Source organism: Lithohypha guttulata, assembly GCF_036872675.1.
Source record: "Lithohypha guttulata strain CCFEE 5908 chromosome Unknown scaffold_5, whole genome shotgun sequence".
NCBI classification, from domain to species: domain Eukaryota; kingdom Fungi; phylum Ascomycota; class Eurotiomycetes; order Chaetothyriales; family Trichomeriaceae; genus Lithohypha; species Lithohypha guttulata.
Genome location: NW_027042754.1, coordinates 2,027,712 through 2,045,574, shown reverse-complemented (window position 1 = coordinate 2,045,574; position 17,863 = coordinate 2,027,712). Strand labels below are relative to the sequence as shown.

Sequence of the window (17,863 nt, the reverse complement as noted above, 5' to 3'; positions counted from 1 at the left end):
AGTTCACAGTGAGGACTGCTGACTCTAACACCAGCATCCACGCGCTGCGCGGCTACGCATTACTTGCCTCTGAACGCGTTTCAACTACACGTTGTGGATATGCTGTGATGACACAGCGATCAGATTGTTATTGACATGGCCGGAATGTATGGAAAGCAAGTCATCCATGAGTCAGTAGAAATGATATCATGCATGCCTACACACGCCGATGCTTGTCAAGCAGACTTATTTGTGTACTATTGCATAGTAGACATTAACGAGTTGATTATGTGGCCTTCACTACAGCTGACGAACAAGTGACGCACATTGTGACGAATATTGAGCAATGCCATCATGTTGGTGTGTGTGCTTGTCGCGGCAGAGCGAGCATTGCAGCCAAATGCATCTGCCTTGCCCGAGATGGTTTAACGAATTTCTGCCGGTAACCTGGTGACGAGGTAAGCGATTCAACAGCGACATCGTCCCTCAAAAGTTTCGCACAACTACGAGCCGAATTCCGAGATTTCGTTCACAAATTTGGTACGAGCCTTCAGAAGTCTTGAAGCTATTCCTTCTGCACTGTGCTTCTGCAGGGGCAATGGTGCGAAAAAGTTACAATGCGTCTGGCTCGACTTAAAGTCAAACGCAATTTGATCAGATTGAACCAGAGCACAAGGTGGGAGAAGAAAATATTGTCCACCTGCAATGAACTGGATCTCCAGTATTTTGCTCCTCAACCACGAGCTTTGCGTCTGGCACTGTGTTCAAGCCACAGAACTCGTCTCTGGTTGTCCTGCGGATCCTGTGTGGGTCGACCCCTGGTCGTTTTAGCCTGGTCGTCGTCAGAAGCTGCCATGTCCGCAAGACGTCGTCCGAGCTAAATGCGTCCATCGCCACACTCTCCATAGCACGTAACCTGTGTTGGGCAAAGTACTGCGGATCCGTCCTCGAGCATGCGAGACCCTGAGAACAAACTCGGCGCCACGTTGTTGATCATCTCAGCCTGGGGTCGGCACTAAATGTGTCTGGAAGTGAGACCGTTTTGCACGAAGCTATTGATTAGAGGAAAGTGGTTAAAACCTAATGGCTTCCCCCAACTCGCGGTCTGTCAACATCTCCTGGTTTCGTCCCACAACTCACTGCAGTCCACTTCGATTTCACAGTCTTCACCACATTTGTCGACTTTCCTACAGCAGTCACAAGAGATGCCTTCCAAATTTACTGAGATCCTTGACGATACATACAGGACGACGTCGCCAGAATCTGATGTACGGCTGGAGGACATCATTAACAATGTTGACTTCCATACGCGCAGTCGCACTTCCTCGGAAACAAGTGCAGCAAGCAATAGCTCGTCAGAAAACTTGAGCTCACAATCAAGCAGTGATGCGCAGAAAAAGAACAAACGGATCAGTAAAATCTTTGGACGTCGTTGAACGACAAAATGATTCTTTCAACCTTGTTTCACCATTGCTACATATACAGCAACATTAATGTCGCAATTTGACCACCATGCTACGGCGTTCATACTCAGGAACGCTCTCTGCCTAAGCAACCAGTAGCAGGCATTGAACGCACATTGGAACACTATTTTTTTCATTCACATGACGACAAAGATCACCGCGGTATCAGTCGTGATCGCTTCAGAAGTCGTGCGCCTGCAGAACGAGAACAGCTGGTGCTTCAGCCATGCACCTGCCAGGCAAATAATTTCATGTATTTGTTTGGACCACACCTTCAGGATCAGTCGCATCACGAGTCGTGTGAGTCACACCGAAGTCAACCACACCACAAGTAGCTCGCCTTCGACGCGAAGGGACACATGGCACAAAAATAGTGATCACACGAGCAGCTTGAAAATACTGGTCTCGCAGGCTCGCAAGATCGAATATTTGGGGGTAATCCTTAACGGATGTGTGGCCGTATTCGGAACTCCAGCCACACCTCAGGCTTGCGACAAAGGGCGGGTGCGGGCTAGTGGAAGAGATGCAAGCCACCAGCTCAGAACATGACAAAGCTGGAAGGTCATGCGGATGGCATCGGATCACAGTACATTCCAGGCACCTCGCTTAGCAGAACTAGGCCGCATGTTTTGAGTGCTCATGTGCCACCAGCTTGAATGTGCTGCCTAATTCTGCTTGTGCGAAACTGGACTTACCTCAGGAGCCACATAAAGTCCCCGAGAACATGTTGAGCACACAAAATATTGAACTTTCAAAGAATACAATATATCAAATCATTGTCCGATTAGGAGTTTCCGTTGCAAGTAAAGCTAATCGAGCACTGTCATGCATGTTTCAGAAATCTGCCGGGTCTGGATTATTGAGTAAAAAGTCGTGCTTTTAACCCCAACCTGCTTGGAAACCAGGCAGTTGCCACCACTTTACTTGTAAATACTGATCGGATAACTTGCTGTGTAGAGCTGTATGCGCATCCTGGAAGGCACGATGCACCGTACATACCATTTGTCCAGCACGAATGCCTGATCAGAGATGCCCGCTCAAGTCCTTGAATGGTTGGAACCACAATCGCCAGGCAGTTGAGACTCCAAGAAGATGAACGTGTCCACCTCTTACTTACAAGTACTCGCAAGCGATCCATGTTATCTAGACGACGAATGATAGCCCCGGATATTACTCTATGATATACGCTGTTTCCAAAATTTGCCCCTTAAATCAACGCACAGATTCTGGGTGAGTAAAATCGAAAACTCGTACCAGCCCCTGAGGAACCAGTTACGAGCTTCTTTCACCGGAATGTTATTCTGACGCCTAAATAGCAAGATGGCCGAGTGGTTAAGGCGCTGTGTTTAGGTATCTTAAGCTATGCTTATGAACCCAGAACCGCAGTGGGAAACCGCGGTATGTACTTGTGTAAAGTTCGTCTTGACCAGTAACTAATATTGTACAGTGGGTTCAGTATGTGACTCTTCTGCATCAACAATACTCCTACTAATATATAGCAGAATCCCACTCTTGTCAAGATTACGTTTCTTTTTGCTTTTTATTGTCATGCTAGCTCATACAAATTTAAATGTCCAGTGCAAGAGTATGGTGAGGTAAGCTGGAGATCTCGTAAACCGGGGAACCCGAAAACGAGGTGTTCATAAATTGCAATATTGCTTTCCAACTACCTCCACATTGGGTGGCGACGACGAGATGCTTTCTTGCAAGCAATGACGAGAGGGTCGTTGCGAATGTACTCGGCCTGACCGTACTACAATTCAAAAAGCGATACCACGATGTCACTGTTGAATCCGACCAAGACATCGTCGGGATTGATGAGACCCTCCAATGAGATGCAGAGCGCCTGGGGAATCAAATCTTTGTGTTTACGCAGGCTTGGGAGGCTTTTGACAAGAGTCATTACGGCGTTGGCGTCATCTCAGCACAGCATCCCCTACAGACGAATCTCCTTGACACATGCTAGTACTAACTATAAGTCTAGGACTCTGTTGAGAGATGCGTATCTATTCCCTAGACGTAAGGGACCAGCAGTTCTCCCATCTTCCTATGATTGCGATATTACGGCTCTAAAGCTTAGTTCCCAACCACCAGATCAACACAGTCTCAGCATCATTCTTATCTCACTATGTATGGTGAGGTAAATGCACTCTTGAGCACAGCTCGTCTCTGCACCTCAGCGATGCTTTAGCAACACTTATCTGATGTCCTCGTTGACTAGGTCGACCGCCTGGTCCTCCAAAGAGTTACAGATACTACCCTTGTGGAACAGCCTGACCTGAACAATGAACGCAGAAACCAGCTGCTTACCGGATCCGTTCGAGCGGTCGAAATCGCATTGTCTGTGATAGTTCTATTACCGGATGCGCACGGACCACCATCCAGCTATCTGATGAACGCTCACAAGATGACTTGGCCTCGATCCATCCAGCAGCAAGTATGGCAAACCAACGTCCTGGTACGCCAAATCAGGACGAACGTGGGCCCAGAAACGTGCCGAGAAACAGTCCAGCAAGCCAGCAGCAACACGGATTTCACCAATCGAGACGACAGCAGCCCAACCAGCAACAGTCGCAACGGGTCCCTCCTAACCCGCAACAACGTCTCAATCCACAACCTTTAGGTCCACAACATCCGGGCTTGCGGAAACCGCAGCAGATACAACAGTTACAAGGCTCTAACAATACAGGTGGAAGACATGGACTCAAGCGCCCCAATGTGCCGTATGTCCAGAACAATGTCACATTCGGCGGGCTGTTTGCTGATCAGCCGTCGCGAATGCCCTCTCCACAAATACCTAATGACACGCAATCTTTGTCAGCAGTGAACCAGTGGCAGACAGACCCATTGGCGCATCTACGACTTCCCGGTACTCAACCTAACATTCCCCAACAAACTCGAGTTCCGAACAACCAACATTTCCAGTCGTTGCTTCAAAGCCGAGCACCAAGTCCTTCAGGACTTCCACAGGGTCCATTTACCAGCTCGAATCCTGTTTCAGTACCACAAGCACCGGGACGACCGTTCAAGGTTGAATCACCACACCCAGGAGCACAGGATTGGGCAAGACAGGGACTAGCTGCAAGCTCTCGTCAGACACAGAACGTTCAACGAGGCAACCCACCACGAAGAAATCCGAACACAAACAATAATGCACCGTCATCGAGTTTGAACCAGACGCTACCCCCATCCAGCAACACAAACAACACACGCCGAGCACACCATGATCAGCAGAGACCAAGAGGGCCACAGCAATTGCCTAGTTCAGCTCAGCCTCAATCTCAACCTCCAAATCAAAGGGGTGCAGCTCCGACTCCCGCGGCTATACCCACTCTGCAGCCTGTTGTCACAGACTCGAACAATCCTGTGCCAACGCAGACGCGACAGCGAAAGAGGAAACGGAATGGCCACGGAAGAGGCGCTACTCCTGCTTCTGCAAATCCACGTGTCCCACAGCCTCCAACTCCAGTGCAGACTTCGGTCACCAGTTCCAATCCACCTACAGCGTTTCGAGCACCACAAGTGCGTCAGCGAGGATTCCAAGACTCGGACGTCCAGTTCATAGGCCAGGCTCAACGTCAACATCAACAGCAACCACAGCCTGCTATACCTCAGACGCCCACTCCACAAGAGCGTAACTCTGTATCTGCTGTGGGTGGCCAAGACCCAGCAACACGCAACTTTTGGCGACCCCAAAGTCTAGGTGGAGTACCCCGAACACCTAGGCAACTCGAGAAAGATGCAATAACCATAGTACCTGTAGTCCTCGGAACAGGAAACCCACCGTCATTCAAGGAACAAATCATCTGGGTCGAGGAATGGTCCACCTACAGAATCAGCAAATATCGTTATGCACCTCGTCTCCTCAAGACGGATCCTCCACCACAAGGAACGTATCAACCCAACCTTGGCAGGGGAGAAACCGATTACTCCGACCCTCGAGATTTCGCAGCCCCAACAGAAGAGGAGCAGGACTGGGTGTGGAAGGCTCTGAAACCGACTAGGGACAGATACACAAAATACACTGAGGTTGACCTGTATCGAGAGGACTTGCGAATGCTTGCTGAGGGATACAATGCCGCGTGGGATGAGATCAGGCGGATGTTCCAGGACTGGCTCTTTTTCAAGTACAGTCCAGACATAAAGCGGACTGGTAATGTACAACAGGATATAGCGCGGGAAGTGGGGCAGGAAAAGTGGTTTCTGAATGGCGAACTGACGCTATCGTCAGTTCGATATGAGGAAGCACTGTTTAAACTGATGCGATGGTTTGGTTTGGTTGAGGATTATGTTTATGCTCCGAATTGGCCGGTAAGTTTTGTCGTTTCTTTCCCCATTGCCACAAAATAACGATGGATTAGTTCAAAGAAGACCTTCCGAAGGTTGAGAATGACGCTGGAAAATTGAGACAGAATCCGGACGCTTTTGCATGCAAACACTGTTGTGACAATGGAATTAATTGTTGGGGACATCGCGAGAATGAAAACCGGATCTGTACTCCTTGTGAGCGCTTTCAGGTTCGATGCAGCAAGGAACAGGACTACCAAGCATGGCCTCTTGTCGAGCGCCACGCCGAGGCTCGAATTGCGGCGCGAGAAGTGCACGCCCAACAACCTGATGCCAGAGGCAGGAAACGCGGTCGTCCTGCTGATGACGAGGCGGCAGACGAAAGGGCTGCGAAGAGAAGATAGGAAGAGCCCCTTCAGAGACATGTGTAAACACGACGAGACAACTTTGCCCAAGTCGGTCCTTGATGACGCACAATTGAGGGCATGGAAGAAATAAGGCTTGACGAGTGAGACCTCACTCTTCTATTGAGAATACATAGTCGTGTTCTCACAACCTGACTGTGTACATCGAGTGTGTGGAGTGTGATTCGTGTATGTATAACGATGGCTCGGTACCAAACTCTTAAATGACGTCAATAAGACTGTTGCAGTAATCGACCTCAGGAAGTCTCGTTGTTGTTCGCGATTTGTGAATGATAGTACTAATGCGTGGTATTCGTCTGGCTAGTACTTTGCGACAATCGATCAGAATGGCGAACAACAACACTTCATACTCTCCAGCTTCGGCGAAAGTCCTGAGCGTAGACACAATGGTAGGCTGATTCGCGGGATCACAACATGCTATAGCTGATGCAGGAGCTAAGGTGCGGTAGCCGACAGATGAGGCCAAATGGATAAGATTGAACAGAATCAAGTGGCAAGATCCTTCGGGCAAGGAAAGAATTTGGGAGACTGCAGAAAGACAGGTGAGCAATTTGGGAAGGTGAAAGACATGTACTAATGTGACCACAGACACGGGGGAAGAACAGCACCGTCGACGCAGTGGGAGTAGTCGCGATCCTCAATGATCCAAAATCCTCATCGGGCCCATCGATGCTTTTGCAGAAGCAGTTCCGTCCTCCAATAGACAAAGTCACAATCGAAGTGCCTTCCGGACTGATCGATGAAGGAGAGAGTCCAGGTGACTCGGCTGTTCGCGAGCTGAAGGAAGAGACTGGATATATCGGAACTCTCCCGAAGGATGCTAAAGCAGCAGAGGGATTTGTGATGTTCAACGATCCAGGCTTCTGTAACACCAACACAAAAATGATCTTCGTAGAGGTTGATATGAATGACCCCAGGAATCAAAACCCTCAGCCAGAACTAGAGGATAGCGAGTACATTGAGTCGTTCACGATACCGCTCGATAACATGTGGAATGAGCTTGAGAAGCTTGAACAGGAGGGATATGCCATAGACGCGAGGGTTGGTACACTTGCTCAGGGCATGGAGATTGCCAAAAAATGGAAAGAGGCAATGACAAGGCCTGCTTGAGGAGAGTCATGTTGTCGATCTGGACACAGACTGTACCGACACAATAGTACAAGCAAGATTGTATTACAGAGCAGTCGCACTGTGGTAGTAGATCATGCCAGTAGAAGCAACGACAAGTGTACATCAACCCTGCTTGATGTGCTCTGAATTTAGGTTATGTACCTGGAACTTAAGCTTTGAACATCGTCTGCGGCTACCCCAGCTCCCGGGATGGCGTCGCAACCCTGCATGATCGCTCCGCTGAGTGCTTCTCGCGAAAAGAACACGTTTACGTGGGACTGGTAGCTGTCAATATTGAAATATACAGATTGAATGCCCATGTACTATTTCCTGGCCTCACAGAGCGTCTATCCCGACTTTCAGGTCCAGTTTTCTTCGGCAACCGTGCTGGTAAGACTACACCCAACATGGTTGAGTGGGGGAAAGAGAAGGTTCTGGGAAACTATTTCATTGCTTTGATCCATACTGAAGGAGAATGGCACTGGTCACTGATTCCTTTCATACTGATATGGGTCGGTTTTGGTGTCCTTCTGCTGGTGCGTGAGCAGACAGCGCCTGTATATTTGCACTAAACACAGTCTAGATATTTCTCTTTATTACATTCGTGGTACCCTATCCACGGCGGCCTCTTCCCTCCGAGAAAAAGTACAGGACCCTTGACAAGGATGGCAAACTCACTCAGCCCAAAGATCTGCCGTGTTGGGTCGACGAAGCAAAGCGGAAGTGGCTAGATGCGAAAGCGAAGAACCAGGAGTTCAATGTGCAAAAATACGTCCAACCAGCTCAAGTGTTTATGACCCTAGTTATTCCAGCCTACAACGAGGAAAAGAGGTTGATTGGCATGCTAGAAGAGGCTGTGAACTTCTTAGAAAAGCATTACAGTAATCTACCCCAGCCGAAACCTGTGGGAAAACAAGAAGTCAATGGCAGTGCGATCAAGAAGCGGCAGACTCAATCTCAGATGCTATATCAGAAACCACCAACAGGAATATATGAAGACCTGGCGCCGAAAGGATGGGAAATTCTCCTGGTAGATGACGGCAGCACCGATGCGACGGTCAAAGTCGCAGAGCATTTTACCCGAACACATCTTTTACCCTCCCATCCACGACCAGCCAGCGGACCATGGACCCCTAATCCGAAGACAGCAGTCAATATTCCACCTGACAGTATACGGCTTATCTCACTCGAGAGTAATAGAGGCAAGGGTGGTGCCGTCACACACGGCATGCGCCACGCACGAGGCTCCTATGTCCTCTTCGCCGACGCCGACGGAGCCAGTGACATTTCTGATCTTCCCAAACTCGTCACAGCAGCCGACGATATAGCCGACTCTCAGTCTCGTGCTGTTGCAGTCGGCTCGAGGGCGCATATGGTGAATAGCGCCGCCGTCGTGCAGAGGAGTAAGCTGCGGAACTTCCTCATGCACTGTTTTCACATCTTCATTCGTACGTTAACACCTCCGAAGACAGCACGTGTAAAAGACACCCAGTGTGGGTTCAAGCTCTTTACACGTGCATGCCTGCCATATATCATACCACACATGCATATGGAAGGATGGATCTTCGACGTGGAAATGCTGATGCTTGCCGAATTCGCGGTAATCCCTGTAGTAGAGGTACCTATAGGGTGGAAGGAAGTTGCAGGAAGCAAGTTGGATGTCATCAAGGATAGTTTGAAAATGGCTTGGAATCTGTTCTTGTTAAGAGTATGTTGGGGAACTGGGATATATAGCTAACAGGACCATATTCAACATACAATACTATCCTAGCTCGGAGCGTGAACGTTATATCTCACCTAGAATCCCTTAGAGTCTCCTCTTTACTCGTTCTTCCAACCAATCCTTTATCAGAATACAAGTCAGCTCGCAGATAGATCACTTTACGTTCTCAAGTAATGTCCTTCAAAGATGGCCGTGGTTGACTCCTGCCAGGCCTAGTTGGTGTGCCCGTTACTGCCTTGCATCCCACAGAGGAGCTTTCTGGTTATATAGACTAGGCGTCCACATGCTTCTCAGATAGGTTCCCAGAAACACTATCAGTCTGATGTGAGAACAACATCGCGATGCGTGCTTTCAGTGTCAAAATCCAGATTGGTCTTCTGCACATTCATGAAAGCGGCTCTGATACTTGAAATCGAATATGCTCGGAAATGCTGACTTTCGGATGCATTTGGCTCGACCGCAAGCATGAACATGGGTCAATGTTGAATTTAATCATCTCATGGATGAATCTCGACACATAAAGCTGTATTGTTTTTTTCAAGCGGATTTTTCTTTGCGTCCTCGGTCTTCAGTCCTGCACAATAGTATCCAAAATACCTCAATCCCAACATGGAGCCGAATCTCCCGGTGTACAACCATGTCTCCAACTCATACTGAACAAGTGTCTTGCCAAAGCATCCGGAGACCCCTCCTTATTCGAGCCACTATGCGGCTGCCCCGTTCCAAAAGCATCAATAGGCAGGATCAAGATATCATCAATGAGCTTCGGCTCCTTCAGCCCACTAAAATCCGCATAAGTGATGTTGTGATAACCCTTATTTCGAAGGTGCTTGATGACGCTCGCAGTCCAAAGACCTGGTCCGGTAGTGACGATGACTTCTTTGTCCGTGGGGCGTAAGTGTTCAACGTCTGTTTGATAGCTGTCTGCGAGACTGTGGATCTGGTACATGGTTTCTTCGACGGCATACCATAGCAGTGGATGGTTAGCTGTTGCTGCGATTGTCCATTGACATAGAGATAGGGAATGTGGCATGGTGACGTGACGTTCTTCTTCGAGTTGATCGTACTCTATGCCGATGACAACGCGAGTGAAGTTCTTGTAGGCTTCTGGAATCCAGTGGTTGATTGGGATGATCGCCTCGGTGTCGACGTCGGTGTAGACGCCGCCATAGCGAGCCAGCAGGACGTAGCGGAGGAAGTCTGCTCGCATCACGGTTGACTCAAGGCTCTGGAAAGTGTGGACGACATCCGGACGTGTTTTGTAAAGGTCAAAGAGGATATCAGTTGCGCCGACCGTGTCGACGAGATGATACTCATGTTCTGGATTGAGCTCGGCCCAGGAATGAATTGCTGTTTGAAGTTTTGGATCCTTATATGGTCGTTAGCTTGGAGATTAGGGAAGATCAGCCAGCAATACAACGTTATCTCGAGACGCTGGTCTGAATCTCTGGTGAAACTTACTATCTCTCTTTTGTGAAGAAAGACGTGCCAGATGAAGCTCGGAATGGATGGTAGCACCGAAACCACGTTTGCCTTGCGTGGATCGAGTACAGCCCTCTCTTCATAGACAAGCACAAGAGCCACGATACAGAAGACAATGCTGGCTATCGTCTTGAGTCTTGCATTCTGCCATGTTGGGTATCGGCCTGAAAGCATCCTAAGTTTCAGTGGCAGTGATGCCAGTACCCCAAAGTCGTGGTGTCAAATGTGATGTTGGTGGAGGAGAAGTAGAAGCTGTTTACGATCACTCCATAGCATGACCCCTGCGATAGAGCCACCTGAGACGTGGCAGAGGGATGGCAAACGGCAGCAGCAACAGCTGTGCTGGCGGTCTTCCTGAGCATTGGTCACCTCCTTTCGAAGAACCTGAACTGATAAATATCGAAGCGCGGCCTGGTCCGCCACTATGATGACTAGATGCGAACTCTCCCTGAATAGTGGACTTGACCCAGGTTCTAGATGCGATCATGTTGGGTTTCCCTGTCGTAAGATCACTTCGCGAAACTGCGTCCTGTCGATCTGGTTGCTTCCGCTTATCTCTGTTTAGATGTCAACCAGTAGTATCCCCATATCGTATACTTGCAGCTATTATGAAATGGCTGATGCGGCAAAATAGACTCTACCAATCCCGCCAAGAACCGCGATCTGGAGCTTAGCTTCCGAGAAACTTCGCAGTGGACACACTAGGGTCACTTTAAACCATACGAGCTCGTATCGTTAGTACAGACACTACGTGACTGAGTTCAAGCGCGTATGGTAAGCAGTCACCCTCCTTTTGTAGTAGTAGCAGAGAATTGAAGAAGGCATGATCTCGACAGTCAGCTGGACAAGGCGAACCGAGGTCAATTGCATTTACTATGGCCGAGTACCTGTGTAAAACTGTCTGCTTCTGGACTCGGTATCCAACTGTTTGTACGAAGAATTGCGGTTCGGTCTGCTGGTACAACAAAGGGCCACCCGCGACAGGTGAGCTATGTGGTACGACCTAGATATACTAAGGAGAGCTTTTAGTAGCCCAGTCCATGAACGACTTACGAAATACAATAGCAGCGGCCGCTTATTTTTTCTCTTTCGGCGCCAGCATCAGTTCTGGCCTGACGTGCTTGTCGAAGTCCTCCTCACTCAAGGCCTTGAGTTCCATAGCACTTTCCTTCAAAGTCAACTTCTTTTTGTGAGCATTCTTTGCAACTTTGCTAGCCATGTCGTAGCCAATTACTGGGTTCAGACAAGTTACAAGCATCAAGCTTTCGTGGAGGAGCTTGCCAATTCTTTCCTCATCTGCTTGCAGACCATCTACCAAATGCTCGACAAAGCCGTTCATAGAGTCGGACAATATTCGTATTGAGTGTAAAAGATTCCGGATCATGAGTGGCTTGAATACGTTGAGTTCGAATTGACCAGAAAGACCGCCAACGGTTGCTGCAACGTGGTTGCCCATGACTTGTGCAGCAACCATAGTCATAGCTTCGCATTGGGTCGGATTGACCTTTCCAGGCATGATAGAAGAGCCTGGTTCATTCTCGGGCAGGATGAGCTCGCCCAGACCACATCGAGGACCAGATCCGAGATAACGGATGTCATTTGCGATCTTGAAAAGTGAGCAAGCGAGAGTGTTAAGCGTACCTGAAGCCTCGACAATACTGTCGTGTGCCGCTAGTACCTCAAACTTATTAGGTGCTGTGATGAACTTGTAGCCCGTTGTCTTGGAGACCTCCTCTGCGATACCTTCTGCAAATCCTTCGAATGTGTTTAGACCTGTTCCTACAGCTGTGCCTCCTTGTGCGAGTTGTAACAGATGAGGCATGTTTGATTGAACTCGTTCTAGATTGCGATCTAGCTGTGCCACATAGCCAGAAAACTCCTGACCAAGAGTTAGAGGTGTTGCATCTTGCAAGTGCGTGCGGCCAATCTTGATGATCTTGTCGAACGCTTGCCTCTTTCCGTCGAGGGCGTTACGGAGGTTGGTCAAAGCCGGAACGAGCTTCTCTTCTAGATCAAGGACCGCGGCAATGTGCATGACGGTCGGGAAGGAGTCGTTGGATGAGGCAGACATGTTAACGTGATCGTTGGGATGGACTGGTTTCTTGCTGCCCATCTCTCCGCCCAGAATTTCAATGGCTCGGTTCGAAATAACCTCGTTCGCATTCATGTTCGATTGTGTTCCAGAGCCAGTCTGCCAAACAACGAGTGGAAAGTGGTCAATTAATTTCAGGGAAGCAACTTCTTCGGCAGCTTGAACGATAGCCTCGCCAACCTTGGAATCTGGAAGTTGTGATCAGCAGCTGTTAGTGTACCCGGTCCATAATCTTACCTAGTCCATATTTCATGTTTACCTTTGCAGCTGCTCCTTTCAGAATGCCGAAAGCCTTCACAACACCATCTGGCATACGATCCTGTGGCTGGTTTATCTTGAAGTTGCCCAGTGATCTCTGTGTCTGAGCTCCCCAGTATCTTGTACTATCGACCTGTAAAGGCCCGAAAGCATCTGTTTCTGTTCTCGTGCTTCCCATTGCTGCGGTTGTGCTGAATGACACAGCTAGGCTCCTGGATAGATGTCTGCGTGTAGCTGACTGACTTGTGAGACAATTCCTTTGCAATAGAGGGGAAGACGCTGGGGCAAAGAAACGCAAGCAAGTGGTGCTTGTCTTCGTTGTACTCCGCAGCTGCGATCTCAGAGCATGTGCACTTCTGGTACTGATTCTGGCAGCCATTACGGCAGATTGCGCAGCTATATATCTGCAGTCAGCACGAGAAAGAGATCGGAAGGAGCCACTGGGCAAAGCCTGTGACTAAGTCGAACCGGAAGCTGCGCAAAGAATGCTGCTGTTGAAGCGCGAGGCTTGAGAGTGATGCACCAAAAAGCGCAGGAGCACTGTCCAGAGCTCCTTCTCCAAACAATTTTATGGTTCGAGTCGCGGACGGATTTTGCCGGAACAGCGACATTGGAGCTGGGGACGATGAAGTAGGGCACGAAAAACAACAGGAACTGTTCAGTGTGTTTGTGTTATGTCTTGATTACAACTGTTATTATGCATGCTAGAAGGGCTAATCATGTATAGCTGGTACCTTTCGAGCCTTTCCACCATATACATGGTTCCAAATACGCCTGCTGCTTACCCTACGGTAGGAAAATTGGGGGTATCTCAGAATATGCTAAGTCAAATCATCCCAAGAAGGCCAACATCCCAAATTTGAACACACCAAGCCAGATTGCGGCTTACGCTTGGCCTTGAATGAGTTTGGGGGCGTTTCCAATCATGTAGTCCTTGGCTTTGGCCATTTTGATGACAAAGCTGGGTAACTTCCAGCCAAATGCAAGGCCAACACCTTGCTGAGAACCAACAGGGACGAATGCCATCTCGGCTTGAATTTTCTTGTACACCTTGTTGGTTCGGGCGCCGCCATCTGTTGCATTGTTAGTGTCGTGTTCAGCAATTACGATGTTCAAGGACTTACTAGTTCCATCAATGTCAAGACGCACACTCTCAACTGCAGCGGTGTATGCTAGTTTGGTATCGAGGATCGAGCCGTCCGAATAGCTTGCGACTGAACCGACGCAGTAGACTCCTGTCACCCCAGGCACGTCTACTCGAAGAGTATTGGTGTCGGTCTTGATTTGGCCACGCTCGGTCAGCCATTCCTTGGGTACAAAACTGCTGTTCGGCTTGTCACCCACAGCACCAATATACACATCGACAGTCTTGGTCTCCCCGTTGCTGAGGGTAACTAGTGTCTTATCACCCTCTTTTGTAGCCGACTTGACCTGGACATTGTGTGTGACTGTGATACCCATCTTCTCCAGCATCTGCTGTGATAGCTGACTTGGCTTGCGGTTTTGTAATCTGTTGAGGAGTCGATCGCTACCGGATAGGAGTGTGATTTCTTTCTTACCACCATAGGCTTCACCGAGTTCACCTGCAGTCTCCACACCACAGGGGCCACCACCCGCAATCATGACGGTCTGAGCATTAGGTAACTTGCTGTGTAGGTCGTGCACCTCATTTCTCAGGGCTTCGGTTCCTCGTGAGGTGGACCAGATGTCGTTGTCGAAATAGGTACCAGAGGCTATGACAACTTGATCGTAGGAGATCTTGTCGCCTGTGTTGACCTCTACAACCTTCGAGTTGGGCTCAAGAGCTGTGACCTTGCCCTTGATGAATTGGAATTTATCACCATATTTCTCGAAGGTGGGGACGAAGTTGAGGAGACTCTGCTCGAGAGACAACTTATCCGGCCGTGTAACCGCTCGTGGAGCGCCGATCTTCCAGTAGAATTCTTCCGAAGGGTTGATCAGAACGAGCTTGTAGTCCTTGCCGGATGCTGGTAGCACATCTTTCAGAAGTGCATGGGCAACAGGAAGGCCACCAAAGGAGGCGCCAATAACAACGACTGTGTGAAGGGACATGTCTTTGGCGAGCTGGCAAGGTCGAACTCGAGGGGAATATGTCTGAGAGAAGAAGATAACAGATAAGTGTATGCAGAAGTAGGAGGAAGAGAAAGAATGTATAGGAGGCCGAAGGAGCGCAGGCGATGGCGAGAATGTCGGACAACGGTATTGCTATGTTTTAAAGCCCTCAACGTTCCTAGTAAGATTTATGGGCTGAGATTAGATTGTTGTAAGGCTCAGGCTGTGTGCTTCTGTGTTTGTGAACAGCAGACTTGATGCTCTATCTATATACTTCGATCTCTTCTTTGCAGGACAATGCCCGTCCTTGCCATGTCTGTTTGTCACAGCTTGTCACGATTCAGGCACGAAATAAATTGATAATCCAACGCGTACGATCTTGTAACTTTATTCATTCACTTTCCGCACTCCAGGATTTGACGCGCTTCATTGGTCATGCGGACGGACATTCAAGAAGACTCCGAGTCCTTTTTCAGCCACCAAATGGCTCAGAGGCTGCTGATTGTGACCCCTTTTGCGACCCGTCGGCCTAGCGTTGCAGGCAGGTACGCCATCAGGATCGAGGAGAATGCTTGCACGTGGTGAGGAAGAGGAAAGACACGAATCGACGACTGGTACTTGCGTGAGCACGTGCAGATCACCACACCACTCGTCCGAGAGATTGTGACGGCCCTATAGTTAGTTATGAATCATGCTTTGGGAACCCAGCCCAGCTAGAACCATAATGATCACAAACAATAGTTCTACTCCTTGTGTTTGCAAATTTTATGTTTTGCAACAATGCATCGTCTCCTGCCATGCACTGAAGGTCACAATCTCTTGTCATGCCCTACGTTGACAGTAGAATAAAGGGATACGGTGACGTCTCCAGAGGGGTTTGGAAAGCGCAATGTCCTCAGTTTTAGCTGATCATCTTGTGTCGTGGACAGGTTATTCTGCAAGCATAGTCAGCAATCAAACGCGAAAATACGATAGGTTTTCGATCACGAGCAGGAGATTTTGAACAGTTCGGTTTGAGGAGGGCAACGCAGGAATAGGAGTGGCAGGACAAAAGAACTCGTGCAGGCAAACCCGGAGATACTTGTTAAATGCTGACCTGCTAGGTACATTGCAGTCCCATGAACAACGTTTGAAGCGAAAACAGCTTAAAGACATGAAATATCAGACAAAGTAAGCAAGAAACGTGCATGAGTGCAACCCGACTCTTCTCAAGTACACTCGACACATACCTAAATTCACAGGAGTGTTACCACACATTGGCAAGTGCAAAACAGGATCTACTGAAACTCCAGACACGGGTACCAGCCGCAGTGTGCAAGGTGTGCTTGACACTGTTTTCGACTCGTACCTTCCTTTTAGGTTGACTGAGCCGTTTCAAGCTTCTCTACAATATCAAATACCTTTCTTTCACTTGTTCGCTTGTTTGACTGCATCCAGCTTCTTCTCTTTGAAGGTTGGCCACTGAAATCGGTTTTGAGCATCTGGCTATTTTATTCCACGGAATCACAGATTACTCTGATTAAGATGAGGCCGTACGTGCTAGTCGTCGTTGGTACCTTGTTGTCTCTTGCTTTCTCGGCATCCCAAGGTGGTCGAGCCGACAATGAGCTCGATGGAACCTTGACGACAACTATTTCGGCGACCTTGTCGTTCACCTTTACAAGTACTCATGTGGTCACCTTGCCAACCATTTCCTCCTTCACCACAACATCCTCTACTTCGAAGCCGACATATACTGCTACTGAAATCTATGCTGTCAGGCCAGGTGCACCTTTCCACATGATGCCGTTCCAGGCTGCGGGCGGCGTGTTCCGACTTGGTGGTGGGAATGCAGCTTACTGCCCGCTGTATGCAGAGAAACTTGGAGCATGTGAAGCTCGGACAAACATCACTGGTATCAATGGCTGTTCTCTGGTGAGTCCTCGTACCCCATCCTTACTGGTAGACCGACCTGGCTCGTCGAGGCTCCATTGCTGCTCATTTATTATGCATGCCAAAAAAAGGCAATACTAACAATGGTCAGTCAACTGTGGTTCCTGGCGGTCAATCAATCTATCTCGCACCAGACGGCGAGCTCAAGTACACACCACCTCACTCGGCATATATGGTCCCCGGCTCAATCTCCTGCCCTCTGAGCTATACTGAGGTTAGAGACAGCGACGCATCCGAGGTGATGATTGCTGGTTTCGGTGCTACGAGTTTCATGGCCTGTCCGATGCTTACTAGTACAAGGGTCAAGCAACAATGGCAGGTCTATGCAAACACCCTTAATGCTAGCACACCACTGAGACACGAGAACGACACTACCTGCTGGGTGTTTGAGGCTGTAGGTGTTGAAAAACAACTAAGTCATTTTGCAGCAACCTGGGAATATGTCTAACACCCAGATTGCATACTCGTCCAGGGACTTCTGCTTTTGCTTGACAGTGGAGCAAACGATTCTGGTCGAAACGATTTTGCGGCACATCTAGAAGTGTGACGTAGAGGAGCGGTTTTGGCGCAGATTCGATATCTATATGCCAAGTCGACTAACAGTACTGGACTTTTCCAACGTACCAGCAAATATCAAATCTTCGACAAAATTTAGTGACTCGAACATCACATGAGAATAGCTGGAGGTAGTGGTGAAGGGAAAGCTACACTGTGTCTGCCATAAGCGGCACGTCTTGCTCAACCATGCCACATATTAGCATCTGCTGTATTGTTGTCAAGTTCTACGTCTTCGATTGTGGTAAACGTCCGAAATTCACTACGTTCAAGCAAGTTGTTGTTGCACTTCACTGTGCCTTCTTCTGAGATCTATTTTCGTGCAGTCATTGGGAGTTGTGAAACGTGACCAGGCACATCGGAAGCCTTCGGATAAGGCCGGAAATTGACCGTGCAAGCTGTGTCCAAACGGGCCTGAAGGCCATACCTCGGCTCTGAGGTACTTCAAACTCGCAGTCATATCTATTGTACTCGAGAACGATGC

At 48.8% G+C, this 17,863-nt stretch overlaps 7 protein-coding genes across 7 annotated transcripts; 4 read left to right on the top strand and 3 right to left on the bottom strand.

Annotated features, from left to right (window-relative positions):
- Positions 1-3,881: 3,881 nt before the first annotated feature.
- Positions 3,882-6,133, top strand: LTR64_007215 (uncharacterized protein; the record flags this gene model as incomplete). Its single annotated transcript, XM_064901538.1, has 2 exons — positions 3,882-5,753; positions 5,804-6,133. The coding sequence occupies 2 exons, from the start codon at positions 3,882-3,884 to the stop codon at positions 6,131-6,133; spliced, it is 2,202 nt and encodes a 733-aa protein (XP_064752614.1).
- Positions 6,134-6,480: 347 nt separating this feature from the next.
- Positions 6,481-7,264, top strand: YSA1 (ADP-ribose diphosphatase; the record flags this gene model as incomplete). Its single annotated transcript, XM_064901537.1, has 3 exons — positions 6,481-6,543; positions 6,604-6,696; positions 6,743-7,264. 3 exons carry the CDS (start codon positions 6,481-6,483, stop codon positions 7,262-7,264), a joined length of 678 nt encoding a protein of 225 aa, XP_064752613.1.
- Positions 7,265-7,582: 318 nt separating this feature from the next.
- On the top strand, positions 7,583-9,002 carry ALG5 (dolichyl-phosphate beta-glucosyltransferase; the record flags this gene model as incomplete). The annotated part of the gene is made up of 2 exons (XM_064901536.1): positions 7,583-7,654; positions 7,848-9,002. The coding sequence occupies 2 exons, from the start codon at positions 7,583-7,585 to the stop codon at positions 9,000-9,002; spliced, it is 1,227 nt and encodes a 408-aa protein (XP_064752612.1).
- Positions 9,003-9,585: 583 nt separating this feature from the next.
- Positions 9,586-10,643, bottom strand: LTR64_007212 (uncharacterized protein; the record flags this gene model as incomplete). Its single annotated transcript, XM_064901535.1, has 2 exons — positions 9,586-10,356; positions 10,449-10,643. 2 exons carry the CDS (start codon positions 10,641-10,643, stop codon positions 9,586-9,588), a joined length of 966 nt encoding a protein of 321 aa, XP_064752611.1.
- A 901-nt stretch (positions 10,644-11,544) lies between these two features.
- Positions 11,545-12,997, bottom strand: FUM1_2 (fumarase fum1; the record flags this gene model as incomplete). Its single annotated transcript, XM_064901534.1, has 2 exons — positions 11,545-12,749; positions 12,799-12,997. The coding sequence occupies 2 exons, from the start codon at positions 12,995-12,997 to the stop codon at positions 11,545-11,547; spliced, it is 1,404 nt and encodes a 467-aa protein (XP_064752610.1).
- Positions 12,998-13,704: 707 nt separating this feature from the next.
- On the bottom strand, positions 13,705-14,892 carry LTR64_007210 (uncharacterized protein; the record flags this gene model as incomplete). Its single annotated transcript, XM_064901533.1, has 2 exons — positions 13,705-13,892; positions 13,944-14,892. The coding sequence occupies 2 exons, from the start codon at positions 14,890-14,892 to the stop codon at positions 13,705-13,707; spliced, it is 1,137 nt and encodes a 378-aa protein (XP_064752609.1).
- A 1,524-nt stretch (positions 14,893-16,416) lies between these two features.
- LTR64_007209 (uncharacterized protein) lies at positions 16,417-17,272 on the top strand (the record flags this gene model as incomplete). The annotated part of the gene is made up of 2 exons (XM_064901532.1): positions 16,417-16,806; positions 16,916-17,272. The coding sequence occupies 2 exons, from the start codon at positions 16,417-16,419 to the stop codon at positions 17,270-17,272; spliced, it is 747 nt and encodes a 248-aa protein (XP_064752608.1).
- Positions 17,273-17,863: the final 591 nt, after the last annotated feature.